The 16,386-nt window shown below is 40.8% G+C and overlaps 1 protein-coding gene across 1 annotated transcript; it reads left to right on the plus strand.

Moving 5' to 3' along the window:
* Nucleotides 1–1,457: 1,457 nt before the first annotated feature.
* acvr1ba (activin A receptor type 1Ba) lies at nucleotides 1,458–16,083 on the plus strand. The gene is made up of 9 exons (XM_079239187.1): nucleotides 1,458–1,616; nucleotides 9,207–9,443; nucleotides 9,547–9,807; nucleotides 9,937–10,167; nucleotides 11,878–12,045; nucleotides 12,141–12,297; nucleotides 13,148–13,272; nucleotides 13,353–13,483; nucleotides 13,796–16,083. Exons 1-9 carry the CDS (start codon nucleotides 1,553–1,555, stop codon nucleotides 13,919–13,921), a joined length of 1,500 nt encoding a protein of 499 aa, XP_079095313.1. The 5' UTR covers nucleotides 1,458–1,552; the 3' UTR covers nucleotides 13,922–16,083.
* Nucleotides 16,084–16,386: the final 303 nt, after the last annotated feature.

A 16,386-nucleotide genomic window follows, 5' to 3' on the forward strand; every position in this document is an offset into this window, starting at 1 on the left:
CCTCATCATGTGTATTCTTTTTCACAGTGGGATCATCCCTGGTAGATCAGCAGGGGAGGAAGAATTTCTTTAGCAGATGACATACACTGAAGAAGTGTGTAGATAAACTGGACACTGTTGATAAAGGATAGATAAAGTCAGAGGGGGACCGTGGAGACACAATTGGATTTAGGAACAGATCAGGTGAAGTGCCAGCAAAGAGATGGGTGATAAAAGAAAACAAAGTCCCAAATGCATCTAACTGCAGCCTGACTCCTTTCAGGAAAATGAATGTGTTAGTGGGGAACAGGGAGGCTGGGTCACCACACTGTCAAGACAATTCAGAGTGACGCTGGACAGGAACACCTACTGCTATGTTAGCAGCCAGGTCATTTTACAAACTTGTTTTGTATACTGCAAGAGCATAAAAATCATAGTAAAGCCTATTAAAGTCATTCTAAATATAAATGCTCCTTTGTTGTTTCTCTAATCAAATATAGACTGGCAGTAGATTATTTCACTCTCAAACATATTTTGATGTGATTTCCCCATATTTCCTTTTTTATTTGATAATTTTTAAGCAATTAAAATAGTTTGTAACTGTGCCAGTAAAAAATGGTCAACACCACAAACATGAACAGATTACTCGGCAAGTGTAAACCCCAAGGTCCATGGAACAACGGAGGTATGTGCTGGTCTTATCCAATGTATATAACTCTTATTGAAAACAAAACAAGAAAGAAAGAAATTAAAAACGAATTAATAAATGGACCAAAAAGGGACAAAATGTCAGTTAAGAAATGCAAATTCTTATCACATAGACATTAAATAACAAAATAATTAAAATGGCAAAGACCTACGGTTTCAAAATGGAACCTCAAGATTTTGTAAATAATTAAAGAATAGCAAAACAAAAGATCCACACTGTCATAAAATATCGGGAGGTAACATAAATGCGATTCCACCAACGTGGGAAATAATTACAGTGACCATTTTCTGGCCTTGTGGATCAATTGGATTCCTTTACAGGACTGTGCACAGAGACTGTCGTTTTATAGGCTGCTGATCACTAAAAACAAGTTGCCTATTGACTTCAAATAAGGTTTATTTGTTTATATGTTGATCCATAAAACGTGAAATTAATAATAATAATTAATAAAAACATCTATACTTTTTTTTTTTTTTGTCAAGACAGTAAAAACATTTTTTTCCCATTAGTTTGTTGCTGACATCATGATCCACACCTATAAGATACATTCATAATGACATTATATTTGGCATCAAATTTATAGTTTTTATTAAATGGAGTTCACTTTCTCTTGAAAATGATAATTGGCCAAAGTTATTCATGAAATTTAGCCCCACCGACCCGTGACCTCGGTGGCATTATGAGGGGGGAGGGGGCGTGCAGAAGGCAGCCCTCCCCTTCACACACGTCACCGGCTGGCTGGCTGGCTAGTATCTGGCGGTGTGGTGTGTGCGGTCGGACTGTGGTTGTGTTTCAGGTCTGGGCGTGTTGATAAGGACACACTTCGGACGCATTTCATCGCGTGGAGATGGAAATTTGGAAGACATGGCTCTAAAACAAATTGCCCTAACGCTGTTAGCCCTCCTCGGGTTAGCGGCTGTCGGTGATGGTAAGTTTGATGTGAGCACCTCTCCGGCTTTGTCTCGGTGTGTTTTCCTGAACTGGGCATCGCCTGTTGTCGCTAATCATCATGGCGCTCTGGATCCGGGATTTGGCTAGCCGTATCTGGCAAGCTTCGACCGCGAAATCACGGCCAGCGTTTGCTCTAACCAAAAACCATGACGTTTGTTTGTTTGTTGTTAATTCTGATTTACATCGACTGCCAAGTTGGGACGAGTCGCTAATGGAAACGGGGCGAGTAGCTAAACCACAACAACAACATGGTGGAGCTATGTTACGAGACGCCAGCTAACGCTCGCTAGCCAGCTGCCTTAAGTTCAGCAAATACATTAATAATGCTATATTTCACAGGTATAACAATGTGGTTTATTATCTCGCAACGCCATATGAAATGCTAATATTTTAAAGCTCACAGTTGTTGTCGAAAGTAATCTGTCGTTGGATGATAAACTAGCATATTTTCAAAACAACCTCTTGCTGGCCTGTGCCTGCTTATCATTGTATTCCCTGGGACACAGTGTAATGATAGCTGGCAGGATAAATGTACGCAATGTGGTCACTTACAGTGTTATGGGTGCTGATTTTCACGTTGAAAGTTGCATAAAGGAGCCTCTGAATGAAGGACTAACCTACCTACTTTGTGCATGAAATTTGTTGTTGTGGGTAAACACTGGCAACACTGCCATTGGTGCCTCTTCGTAGGGAGTGAACAGGCTGCTTAGTGGCCTCCAGAAGAAAGTGAATGCTGGCACAGGGTAACAACAGCCGCACATTCAGCCATCCCAGACACAAGTCAGAGTTGAAGTCTGGGTTCATTGTGATGGAAATGTGGTAAGTGGGGTCTTTTGAGGCCCTAGTTATGGTTCTGCTTCAGTCTTGATGCTCCCCCATCTGCTGGAGCAGCTGAGGAGCAATTTTACACCACATCCTCCACTCCTTCACTATTGCACATTCATTCTAAATTTTACACCAAGGTTTAATAGATTAGTCACCGAATTAGGCGTGGATTATAGAAAACTCACTTTTTTTTCTTCTCATCTTACTTATTTACTTCTCGTCTATCTATTGCTTAATTTAGAAAAGGTTAGCACAATGAGGCTTATCTGAACTTATAAGTTATGTTAGGAAGTTTATCACACCTGTGTGGCTTGTTTGTTGCACGGAGCCACTCTGATTTTAACAGTGAGATGTGAGGGCAAGAATGTGGGGGTGGGTTTGAGGTAAAAACAGACACAGAGTGATGATGGGTTTGTCCAGCTGGTAGCGGTCTGTCGAGCAAGGAGCCCACATGTCTGTATTAATAAATAGTTTCACACTACTTAATGAGTCGGAGCATGCAAACGACAAAACCGGACTAACCTGAATGTTACCACACTAGAGCAGATTCCAGACCTATACAAGCTTGTATCCGTGAGATTACACTTTGCTCATAGGATTGATAAGTCTGTCACGTGTTGTTGACTTCATACAGACTTGGAGTCACTAGTGTTATGGACATTAAATGCCTGCGTGACACAGTCAGCTTGTGAGAATTGAACACAGTAGCAATGCGATATGGGCACTGTGAACTACACTGCCGTGAGGTAGGGTGCGTCCCTTCCTCTCTCTCACCATAAGGCCTACTGCTTTGTCAGACTTTAATCTGTACTTTATCTGTGACCCCACTCGTGCTTTCATTTACCAATTGCCTCCAGGGTGCTGAAGAAAGCTTTAGATTTGGTTTCTTTCATCCTAAGGTTGAAAGGAGGTGTTTAGATAGATGAGCTCCTGTTATCACTTGAACTCTACACTCACACATAACTCCTCCACGCTACAGTCTTGTCATTCCCCAGTGTGCCTCTGTGTATATCAATCACAGGCTGATTGAAAGCTGAGAAAAGTCCTTATCCTTTTCCTGCGCAGCGACTGGGCTGTGTGGAGCTGGACCCTCGTACAGGTGCTGTTTTTCCATTAGAGTTGATGTGGAAAGGTTTTAGGTGGTGAAAGCATGAACTAGTCAGATTGGAACATGTGCACACCTGCCCATTAAGTCAGAGCCAAGAGAATGTACGAAGAGAAAAACTTATTGGGTTCAAAGGTGTATGTCTGTAAAGATTTTGGCAGGAAGAGAACAATGTATTGCCTCATAGTTTAAGATGGAAAGATAAATAATGTCCCCCGTGAAATTTATAGGTCTCGTCAGGGCCTTTTTTATGAGAATAGTTACTGATGTAGCTAAATTATGATCGAATGAATTTGCTGCACGTCTTCTGTATTTTTAAACCAAAAAAAAAAAGAAAACAGTTTATTTTCTGGTGCAGCCTTAGAAATCTGTTTTACCAACACTGTCTAAGATGTGGCAGTGAACCATTCAGGGTCAGGTCTATGGTGGTCTAGATCCCCCCCCCTAATAATGACCAGTATTGTTGATGACCTCCGTTGGCTTGGAGGCACAGAGCCCTAATTGCTACAGCAGACGGCGTAGCCTCCGACTGACCCAGCTCCAGCATTACTGATGCTGGACCACAAGGGAATTACTTCCAACTTAGAGCCTGTCCACCTGCGTACTGTGAATTTATGACAAAGGGTTATTGTAATATACAGTTCAGCTTTTTTTTTTCTTCCTTTTTTTTATTTTTAAGGATTAAAAAGTTTACCCCACTCCAGTACACCCAGGAGGTCTTGGTAGTCATATTTTCATCCTTTCTGGTTCATCATAAAGCCTCAAATGTATTATACACCCTTTTGTTTCAGATCTTGGTTGTTGTTAAATTTTTGCATTAGAAAAGTTTTATTTCCTTGACCTGTTACTAATTGCCAGTTATATACTTGAGTGCTTCTCATTTTTGCACAAACTCCTTTCAAATAAATAAGTAACCTTATTTAATTCAAACTAGAAACAAACATTTCATTACAAAATAAGTGTCATGTTTTTTTTGTGTAATGCTGGCATAATATGAGGGAAGGTGTTCTGTAAAATGGTGTTGCTTTATTCAGTGTGGCATTAGTTTAGTCTTTAAGAAGCATGATGTATAAATTGCACTATGCCCTCTTTGTACTTTATTTTGAACTGATATCTCTCTTCTTCAAAATCAGTTCTCACCTACAAAAGAATAAATGCTTGTAGAGATACATCAGTGTTTTTATTATACAATTCTGTACGGTAATGCTCTTTTTTCTTTTAAAGGTGAAATCAAATAAATAGAATCTGTAGCAGGAATTAACAACTAGTTTGTTGTTTTTTGTTTTTCTTTTGTTGTTTTGTTCTTTTTTTTTTTTTTTTTTTTACCTTTAACCTAATAGCAAATGCATTGAATTGTACAATGTTGGTATACTGGAGCACTATGAAAGCAAGTTTGATCAATGTGAGCACCTGCAGCCAGCCTAAAATAAGCCCCGCTCTCACTTGTTTGCCTTTGATCACATCCCAGACAACACACTTACAGAGAGACATGCAGACAGGATGGGACGTAGCCTACAGGGGGGTGGTTGGTATGGATAGTAGAAACGGTCTCAGCCCCAGAGACTTCACTTTAGAATCAGATCAGTAATCTGACCCTGAGATGCAGACAAAGGTAATGACTTTCCTCCTTCCCCTAGCATTGATTAGGACTCGGTTGTGGTGTGCACGCGTGCATGTTTTCTTGTGTGTGTTGCTCTCACACTGTCTGGTGGCGTCTGTTTGTCTTGATCAGCTCTCAGTCTGGTATCTGTATGGATCTAATTTCAGCCAGTGCATTTTGGTAATGTGCTCTCTTCCCCGTACACATATGTGTAGTGACTCTGACTGCGTTGCCCAGCCAACAGAACCCCTATTGCCTTTGTATAACATGTTGCAGTACATCATAGAGGTTCTGTTTTCATCAGAGTGTATTATGGTCCCTTAGTCAAAGTTGCTCTGTTTTGACAGGGTTTTTCTGGATGAGTAGGTGTGAACAACAAGTGGACTTTGTAATCAAGGTTGAAGGATAAAGTTGTTTGGAGTAGGACTGTTCTGTGGTTTCTGTTGCGTTGAAATTAAGGAGAAGCTGTTTATAGCAACAATGTTTTATTAATCCCTTCCTCACTACGTCTACCATTTCCTGTTTCAACTTGAACGGAATGATAGGAACTTGACACACTGGCAGCTCAAAGGAATGGCTCTGTTCCCCTTGTTTTCCTCCACCATTCCCTTTTCCTGCTCCCTCCTGTAAGTCAAAGTCTAGACTGGGTTTAATGACAGTCGCAGCTGGTCATTTTAGGCAGACCATAGTCGTGTTTGTTGGGTATTTCTCCCCCTCCTCCTCCTTTGTATTGTCATGCCTAAATCGAGACCCCACCCCCATCTTGTCTGGTTCAGAGCAGCCCCCAAACATTGGGGTGGTTACTGGTAACCCCAGTCTATCCCCTGTGCTCCACCCATCCCCCCATCCTGCTCAATGCAGAAGTACAGTCTCCTACTCTGCTCTTTGTTCCCGTTAGTCCAGTCCAATCCCTCCTCATGTCGCCTTAATCTCTACACAAAGGACCAGTGTAAAGACCACCAGTTATGTGGATACAAGAGCAGAGTTCGCTCAAACCACACAGTCTGCATTGGCTTAGATCTATGTGTGTTTAGGCTTTATATCATTCCTTCAAGTGTAAGTTTGTACCACTTCTGCTCTGAATCCAGTGAGATATGCAAAGCACTGTGCAAACATGGCATTTGGGTAAATGCTGGTGGCCCACAGGCTCATAGTCGATTGTGTACTAAAGTTCAATAATGCAATGATCCATTAACATTGAGAGATACGGCCATTTTTACTATATCAGCATATAACTCCACAATAAAATGGTCAGGACGCTTGGCCAAAAAATACACGAGACGTTTACACAAGGTTTTGTTAGATATCAGTGATAAATCTGGATCCCAGCAAAATTGTGGATGGTATGATCCAGAACAGGAATTATTTTTGGAAGTTTCACTGCAAGAGAATTAAGTAGGATATGAACATGCAACAAACACCACAATATGACCATTCATAATCAGTTAATCTAGGAATCTAATGGTGTGGACATATAACATGAGTGGAAGGTCTACTGCATAGGATGGAAATCCCCATATGGGTGAAAATGAGCTGGTCAGTGGAGCTCTGTGCTCACCAAATCTTTTTTTTTTTTAGTTATTATTTTGTAGTGTGATTTGTCATACTGCAGACTTTTCCATTGACTTATCCTGTTTCCGTTTTCTGATGTTGCGAGTTAGTCAGTTTAATGTTTTTTGGGGGCCTTTTTTTCCTTTTTTTTTTTTTTCTCTCCCCGCTGGCCACCCATTATGTTTTTTCGCTCACTGGTGTGGAAGCACATGGTCTGGTCACAAGGTTACTGTTGATGAAAAGAAAGATTTGCCACAAACCAACCTCTTTGTAGACCACAAACTATTCATGGCAGAACTGGGAAGCAAATGTGCATGTTGTCAGCCATGTTTAGTTTCCTTCCTGAGCTTCTGTTTTATGTCTGTGAAGCAACTGTCATTCCACACACTGCATCTCCATGATGGATGTGCAGGGCTGTTGATTTCAGATCATCGTGTTCTCAGATCTCTGCAGATCATTTATGGCTGTACGTGGAGGTATTATGTTTGCTGGAGGAGCTCAGCCACAGTCAAGCTTCCAGTAGTTCAGCACTGTTCCTGTCTTGCAGATGGATTGATCACAATATATCATGGCTGCATCACTTGTTTTGTCTGTTTAACAGACAAAAAGTAAACAACGAACCACACAGAAGAATACTGGCAAGTGCTTTAAATTAGATTGAATAGAGCATCATCCAGCTTGAAACCTACATCTGCAGCGTCAGGTTTATGTAGCGGTAGCTCAACTATTTGCTCCATTAATGTTGCTTATGACTGTGATGTGGCACAGTCCGAACTTGTTTTTCTGTCTTTATCCGTGTGAGCCTGCTTCACTTCTGTGCAATCTGCAGGAAATTCCATTTGCATGCGAACTTCAGTGAATTTGGACACACTTGGCTTCGAGTTCCTGCCACTTTCCCACTCACCTCCTGAAGAACAAGACGCATGCACACACAGACCCCCCCAGGCACGCGCACGCACACACACACACACACACACACACACACACACACACACACACACACACACACACACACACACCAATGGTTGAGAAATATTTCCGACAGCTGTCTTCTGTTTTTTCCCACATTTCCAGTCACTGTCAGTGAACGGCAAAAATACATCAGTATTCATGATACACTTAAAAAAAAAAAGACTCCCACTCAGAAAACGGCATTGAAGAGGTAAAGGGAACACACTCCTATGACTCGGGAGGTTTGCGGTTTTGGATACTTAGATGTTGCATGGTGATGGTGCAATTAGGGAGTCAGATGTTTTAGGTCATTTTGACTCGGCTATTAAAGAATGTCTTAAAATCAGAAAGCACCTTTTTACCCCAGTTAGTCCAAATGAAATGAAATCAACGAACTCATCGGGTCAAAGAAGCCCGTTTTTAAAAATTACGTGAATAAACTGGTGGTATGTAGCCAGTCTTTATCCTTTTCTTTTTTTGGGCCAGAGATGGTTGGCTGTCCAGTTGATGTCAGTCCCTATTTGTTGTTGTTTATTGTTAGATAGGAAGGATTGAGATTCCTCTCTTCTTTATTCCTTTCTTCTTTGTTCCCTTCTTTACTGCCTTTTGGGGACAGTGTCTTGCCTAAAATACATGCTGCTAGTTGTAGATTAGTCCACTTATGTTTTCACAAAAGATCAAACTTAGGCCTTTCTCTTTGCTATGCAATATTTTTGTTGGTTGCATTCTTTTTTTTTTTTTTTTTAAAGAAATTTAAAGGGAAAATCTACTCACACATTCCCACAGCCCACCTAACCAGGACCTTCTGTGTTCTTTGGTAGCAAGCCCCAGAAGAAACCCATTGTCCTGACCTAATCCTAAATGAGAAGCATGTGTGCTGTGACTCAAAATCACATTTCACTCCAAATCTAATCAGTTTTCAGTTTCTTGCTCTCTAAGTTGTCCAACCAGTACTGGATCTGTTTTCAATGTGGCAAATTTGGCAGACTTTCTGGCACTGACCTCATTTGTGGGTTTAGATGGACCACCTTAGTTTTATGAGACAGTGACAGAAGTTCCGCTGTGTCACTGTTTAATGGCTCCTATGTCCAGGAGAGTGCAGCATTTAATAAAGCTGCTGTCTTATTAGCTTGAACAGTAGCAGCCCTGTGTGTCTCTGAGAAAGACAGAAGAGAGTAATGGGGCAGAATGCCGCATTGTGGATTTGGCTGGAGTTCTCTCCTCTCGTTGGGTTTCACTTCGTGTGTCCCACTGGGCAGGTCTGTCTCCACCATGCGTGTTTGGGTTCATCTGCAGTGAGGGATCTGATTTCAGGGCCGCTGGGTCTGTCTGGCAGCTCCTGCTGAACTCCTGAGATCTGTGTCTACACATTATAAAATGCCTGCAATTGAACCGGTCACGCTTAACATTCAAGTTGATCATGCAGTGTAAGCTCACCCCCTGCTGGACAGAATAACAAAGTGATACACACATTTTTTGTTTTTACTGTATTTGTATATCAGATGAATAATTTGAATACCTCTCTTTACCTTTAGGGTTGCGTTGTAACTGCACAAGCTGTGAGAAGACGGGCTACGTGTGTGAAACAGATGGTGTCTGCTTGACCTCAACTTACTATATTCAGGAGAAGGAGCAACATTTGCGCCTCTGCATCAACAAGGACCGCTTGGTCCCCCCTGGAAAGCCCGTCTCCTGCATGAGTGCTGAAGGCTACGTCAACAGTCACTGCTGCGAGACAGATTACTGCAACAGTATTGAACTGAAAGGACCAGGTCAGCCACCATCACATCTTATCTGTCTCAGTATTGACTGTGTTTATGCTGTTAAATATGAATTAATCACCTTTTGCTTTTGTTTATTTGTTTACCCTTGTAGTACCTACAAAAGTCGGAGATGGGCCAGACCCAGGACCCACATTGGGGCCAGTTGAGCTGGTGGCGGTCATTGCGGGTCCTGTATTCCTACTGTGTGTGTTGCTGATGGTCGGAGTGTTTCTATTCCAGTATCACCAGAGAGCCTACAGCCACAGACAGAGGCTGGAGGTAGAAGACCCGTCTTGTGACCATCTCTATTTAGCAAAGGACAAGACTTTGCAAGACCTTATTTATGACATGTCCACCTCAGGATCCGGCTCCGGTCAGTACATTCTGTCTTCCAGATGTTACTTTTACATATAAATATTAGATCTCAACTGTGTGACTACTCTTGTTTTAGTAGTCAAATGCTCCTAAAACTCAAAGCGCTTTGTTTTTCCTCTCCCTGCAGGATTGCCCCTGTTTGTGCAGCGAACGGTGGCAAGGACCATTGTACTGCAGGAGATTATAGGAAAGGGTCGCTTTGGTGAGGTATGGCGAGGGAAGTGGAGAGGAGGAGATGTGGCAGTGAAGATCTTCTCATCCAGAGAGGAACGCTCCTGGTTCAGAGAGGCTGAAATCTATCAGACAATCATGCTTCGGCACGAAAATATTCTTGGCTTCATTGCAGCTGACAATAAAGGTGAGGAAGACTTTTGCTACTTTTTAAAAAAAAAAAAAAAAAAAAAAAAAATTTTTTTACCCTGTCACATGAAAATGTGCTTTAACCATATTTTTATTGCCTAAAATGATCGTTTATGTATTTCAGTTTATTTTGAGATTTTTAGTTTCATCCATACACGCTCTGTTTTGACACTAATAAAAAGAAAAATTAGCCGCCTACTTGTATTCAAATGGGGAAAAAAATGTCTGTATTTGTTATTTTACTACAGGAAACCCTTTAAAATTGAGTAAAAAAATCAAGTCCAACACAACTAATTCATCCATAGCTGCAAGCCAGTTTAGAAAAAAAAAACTATTTTGATGTGTAGTCTGATTTGTTGAAGTGGGAAAAATATCTTTCAGGAGTGTGCGTGTGACATTGAAATCCATATGTAAAAAAGAATGTGTATGTGTGTATTTGCATGTTTACATTATCAGATAATTAGGCTGCAAAACCATTGCCCTCTTTTTTTCCTGTCACACACACACACACACACACACAGTTGCACGCATATTTTCACATTCACACTCCAACTTTTACACGCAAGCACACACCCACCCACACAAACACACACAAGCGCACACACACAGGACATTTTGGAACAAGTGACTGTCTTCCTGATTCATTTCTCTGAAGTCAACAGATCATGTTCGATCCCCCAGTCTTTGCAGAAAATATTGACATGATCCAAGTGACTCATTACAGTTTTAATGCAGCAAATACTGTGGTGTGAAAATGTAAAAAAGAGAAAAAAAAGCTGAGAACACTCAGGACCAGAAATACTTCTGTGAATTAATGCAATTTTGAAAACTTGGAGAAAGTCACAAGATCTTGGTATATCAGTGGGGAATATAATACTTGGTGACTTACCCAGATGTTTCCAATCCTTATTAGCGGTACTACAAAACTAGCTATGAACTCTGAAATGAAACCCAGGGTTTCCCGTCTTTATTAGGGCACACGCTCATGAAAAGGGATGTGTTTGCAGCAGCTGACCTGTTGTAAACATTGACAAACCCTGCAGAGCAACCTGCTTTACCATGGAGGAGCAGACGATTATTCTTGAAAAATATGAGGAATTCAAACCCATCATCCAAGCCAAAAGCACCACTGTTACCATGGCAACAGCCAGGAAGCAATTGTGGCAAAACGTCATAAGATTATACAATATTATTTCACTGAACAATGTAAACAGACAGCCCTCTGATCACTCAATTTAGCTTTATTAAGGCCTGAAGGAGACAGGCAGAGCAAACCTCAGTGCCCTTCCTTTTCTTCTATTTTTTTTCCCATTAAGTTATTTCGTGGCTCAGGACCCCCCACCCATGTAAGCATGTGGCCTCCAATCCTTAAGTTCAACAGATATCCTGAAAAGTCCTTTTTTTTCCTAATTTGTCATGTTCCTAAGTCGATATTCAGAAAAACATAAATCAACTAGGTTTGAGTGAAAACGTAACATTTGATGCCTTAAATTAAAAATGAATGTACTTAATGATATCCCGCAATAGCCAGGAAATGAAAAATACTGACATCTTTCTGGGTTTAGTAAGGATTATAATACAAACTGTCATTATAATGGAAGTCTGTGGTTAAAAAAAATATATATCTTGTAGTTAACAGTCAATGTAACCTCTTTAACAGGGCAGAAGGGTTAAGTAAATGATCAATATTCTCATTGTTTTCTTATAGACAATGGCACATGGACACAGCTGTGGCTTGTGTCAGACTATCACGAGCACGGCTCTCTTTTTGACTACCTGAACCGCTACTCTGTCACCATTGAAGGCATGATCAAACTTGCACTTTCTGCTGCAAGTGGCCTGGCACATTTACACATGGAGATCCTCGGTACTCAGGGTGAGATGAACTGTCTTGTTAAACTTACTGAATCAGTAAATGCATTGATGTGCTTGTTAAATATTTAAATGTATGTCTTCTTGTTCCGACTGCAGGTAAGCCAGGTATTGCTCACCGTGACCTCAAGTCTAAAAATATCCTTGTTAAGAAGAATGGCACATGTGCTATAGCTGACCTTGGACTGGCAGTCCGCCATGAGTCCATCACGGACACAATCGATATAGCACCGAACCAGCGCGTGGGCACTAAGAGGTAAAGGTTTTCATCGTCAGACTTAGACTTAGTCTAGACTTTATTGATCCCTTTGGGATGACTCCCTCAGAAATGAACATTTCCAGCAGCAAAAAAGGAAAAGTAGCATGCACATAAAAAATATAAATAATAGAGTAAAAAAAAACAAAAAAACAATATTAATAATAAATTAAATAAACAAAAAAAAAAAAAAAAAAAAAAAAAAAAAAAGAAAATGCACAAAACAACTGGCTGGGGGTGTCCTCAGCTCCCTCACCACCCCCAGTTTTTACTGCATCTATGTCCTCCATGTCCTCTTCCCTTGTAGTGAGGAGTTGTATAGTGTGATAGCATGATGGACAAAGGACTTTTTTAAGTCTGTTGGTCCTACACTTTGGAAGCAGCAGTCTACCACTGAACAGGCTCCTCTGGTTGCACAGCTAGTCATAAGCACAATGTGGAGCTGGCAGGTGGTTAAAGGCTAACTTCACAATATCCTGCAGTTTTCTGTCAACAAATCTCAAGGAAAGGTCAAAAAAGCAGTGAAAGTTGCTGTCTGAGAGCGAGCATAGCAGATTTACAACTGAGCTGTGCTGCATACATTAAAGTGAAAGAAATTTTCAAAAAGTAAAAGAATGATTGTTTAATGATCTGTATGAAGCATCACCATCAGTCTGGAGGTCTTCTTTATATCCAGTAATGAAGATAAATTTTTGCTTTCTTGGCCCTTTTGAAGAATTTTCTTGGAGTTGTAGCTGTTGTCTTAAAACATTAAAGTCTTTTTAAGGTTTCATTAAAATCACTGAAAACTCTTTTGGGTGTCACTCAGATATTTTTAAAAAAAATGTCATTGGTCTTTGTGTCCATCAAGGTATATGGCTCCAGAAGTCCTGGATGAAACCATCAATATGAAACATTTTGACTCCTTCAAGTGTGCTGATATTTACGCCCTGGGCCTGGTGTACTGGGAGATTGCCCGTCGCTGCAACGCCGGAGGTAAACGCAGCAGAAATAAATCAGTTTCATTAACAGAATCGTGAAATCAGAGACTGAAGAGGCTCCTTTATGTATTGCAGGTATCCATGAAGAGTACCAGCTGCCCTACTATGACCTTGTGCCGTCTGACCCCTCTATAGAGGAGATGAGGAAGGTGGTGTGTGACCAGAAACTGAGGCCCAATGTCCCTAACTGGTGGCAGAGCTACGAGGTATTTCACACTATGTGCATCGACAGCTGCACTGATGCTTCTCTAAAAATATGTTTAAAGGTTATAAAGGGAAGCAGTTAGACCCGATTAGTTTGGCAGTACAAGATGTCCTGTCTTGAATACCAGTATGGTAAGCTTGTTTCTACATCTGTGTTCAGGGAGAATATGAAAACTGTTTTGTCTACTTCATCATTCAGAAGGCTGGAAAAGCTTCAACAGCTGAACTGAATCTGACAATAGTGGAAATGAAAACCTCTGATGTGAGACTTAAAGTCATGCTTCGTTGGTCTAACCCATGTGTCCCTTGTGCAGTCACTGCGCGTGATGGGGAAGATCATGCGGGAGTGCTGGTACGCCAACGGAGCAGCCAGATTGACGGCTCTGCGCATCAAGAAGACTCTGTCTCAGCTCAGTGTGGAGGAGGACGTCAAGATGTGATCACCCAGGCGACAAGAAGGCTTGAGACGCACGACCCGACCACACTCTCATAGGAAACAAACACTAAAGACAGACTGCAAATGAAAATCCTGCCAGTTTTAAAGCCACACTCCAAGTTGTGACAAGGCCTACCTCACCTTTTTAGCCAAAACTACTGAAACAACCCCCCCCCCCCCCCCCGCTTTCCTACCTTGTTCCTGACTTCTCTTCCCTGCAAAGGCTCCTGTGTCACCTCCTTGATCCCCTCAGCCCCCTTTCTCCATGGGCCACAACACACTACAGCACTACCACTGTTAATATCATCTCACTCTACATTCTTTCATTTCCCAGGGCAGGAAAACCTATTGTACAGTGACCTTTATTTTGTTTTTTTTAAAGAAACCTTTTGTTTTTCCTTTCCTGTGACAGATAAGCTTGTTTGGAAAAGTCAAGTGTGTTGTGGCTTTTTGGTTCAAGAGAAATGCTTCACATTCTGTTGGCCATGCTACATCTCACGGTCGCTGTCGGTGTGTGATGGGGGAAAGAGCCTGAAACACTTTGTTTGCGTGTGTGTGTGTTTAAAGTGTCTGAACTACAAGCATGTTCCTAAGACATGAAGGTGTAGGCCGTAGTTCATTAGATTTTATAAAAGAAAAAAAAATCTTTTTATTAAGCATGAACCGCAAGATTGTGCTTTCTAATCCCCCCCAATTCCCTTTCCCCAACTTTAACATCCCCCTCCCCAAAACAGAAATTAGTTGCACTCAACTGTAGCTTCCTCATGTGTGAGACCCACAGGTCACACATAATGGATGTGGTCCAGTCCTGGTGTTAGTTTGAAATGTGGCAGGGATAATGTTTGGGATGGTTTTTATTTTTTATTTATTTGTTGATAGTTTATATTTCATATTGATGAACACTGTGAGATGAGATGTGACAGACCAGAGTCTTGATATAAAAAAATTACTGTTGTAGTTGAGTCTGAGTCTTCATCTGTCAGATGTTAGAGGGTTATTGCATTCATGGAGGTAAAAAAAAAAAAAAGAAAAAGTAAAAAAAAAACCAACAAAAGTTAAATGAAATCTGAATGTAGCCATAACCCTTTTGGTGTCAGTTGACAACATTGTGCATACTGAGCAAATAAGAGGCGTATGAAATGGCAATGAATAACTTTTTTTTTTTTTCTCTTTCTTTTAATATATTCTTTGTGTTTTGTGTAAAAACGTCATGATGGGTTTTCTTCTGACTTGGACATTAGACACTACTGATGATGGGTACATACGACTTGTATATAAAACATGCATTTTTATCCGCCCTTCTAATGCCACAAGCTCCAGTGTGTGACGTTTGAACAGTGATTTTGACTGGATGGTACTTTCAGAGGTCCGTTTTAATCTGTCTGCATGGTTTCCAACTGTCCTTGGAAATGTACAGTACTCTACTGGAATTTGTTTTTCACTTGCTCCTCTCATGGCAGTTTGGTGGTACTACTGATCCCAGACATTTTTGCTGCAACCCATGTTTGATTGTTTTGTTTTTTTTATACATATATATAATCATGTATAATTGTTTTAATTGCTTGTTGGGCTCTTTTTGAGCTCACTTATGCAGGTTTGATTCTACGTATGTCCTCTGGGGTGACATCTCCTTCTCATTGACACTGGAATACACAGAGCATCATAAATTCTAATACTGCCACTGGCTGTTCAACCAGAAATCCAGACAACTGCTGAGAACATAAGAGTTGGATGTAAAATGTATTTGAAAAGTTTTACCTTCAAAGACTGTCGTGCTGCAAAGCAAAATTGCATGTTTTCCTTCTACTTCTGCAGCTCTGAGTCTTTCTGCAGACAAGACTATGAAAGTATTACACTGACATTTGTCACCATTGGGCTCTGCACTGTTATGTCCACAAGGGCGTTAGTTAATGTTAGTTAAGCCATCACTTGATCCAGACTCCATGTGTCATGTTTCATATCCATTTTGCATGCTGTCTCAAACACTGGGTCCTCTGCACTGAGGTAGATGAACTTTAGGACATGTCTTTTTTTTTTTTTTTTCCCCCACCTCCTGCAAGTTGATTTTCTTGTTAGTTTTTGTTCAGGTCATTGATTGTGTACCCCAGAAATGTTGCTGCTATTGTTAACATGGGTAAATGTTCAGCAGGCAGAGTGTAGCGGATAAGGACAGTGAGGGGGGGCAGGGGGGGAGGCTGCTGTCAGTTGAACCAAAATTGTCAAACTCTTCTATGTTTGGTTTGTTGCCATGGGTATTCAACCATCATGTTCATAGATAATACAAGAAAATCAAAATTTCAAGGATAATGTTGTGCAGGTCTTTTTTCCAAATTAGTTCAAAGGTGTGTGTGTATATAGATATACAATAAATTCCTCTTTTTATTACTCATGGCTTCATGTGGTGCTTATTAAAATGCTTTGCAGTGTCAGCAGCAGTGGTAATGTGGATTTTTAAAAAAAAATAAAATA

The sequence above is a fragment of the Telmatherina bonti genome (assembly GCF_933228915.1).
Source record: "Telmatherina bonti genome assembly, chromosome: 4".
NCBI lineage: Eukaryota > Metazoa > Chordata > Actinopteri > Atheriniformes > Telmatherinidae > Telmatherina > Telmatherina bonti.

Excerpts from the sequence above, each read along its gene's own strand:
- acvr1ba (XM_079239187.1), top strand. The coding sequence starts at position 1,553 with ATGGCTCTAAAACAAATTGCCCTAACGCTGTTAGCCCTCCTCGGGTTA. Across the intron at positions 1,617-9,206 it reads GTTAGCGGCTGTCGGTGATG|GGTTGCGTTGTAACTGCACA; the intron begins GTAAGTTTGATG and ends CTTTACCTTTAG. Across the intron at positions 9,808-9,936 it reads CACCTCAGGATCCGGCTCCG|GATTGCCCCTGTTTGTGCAG; the intron begins GTCAGTACATTC and ends CTCTCCCTGCAG.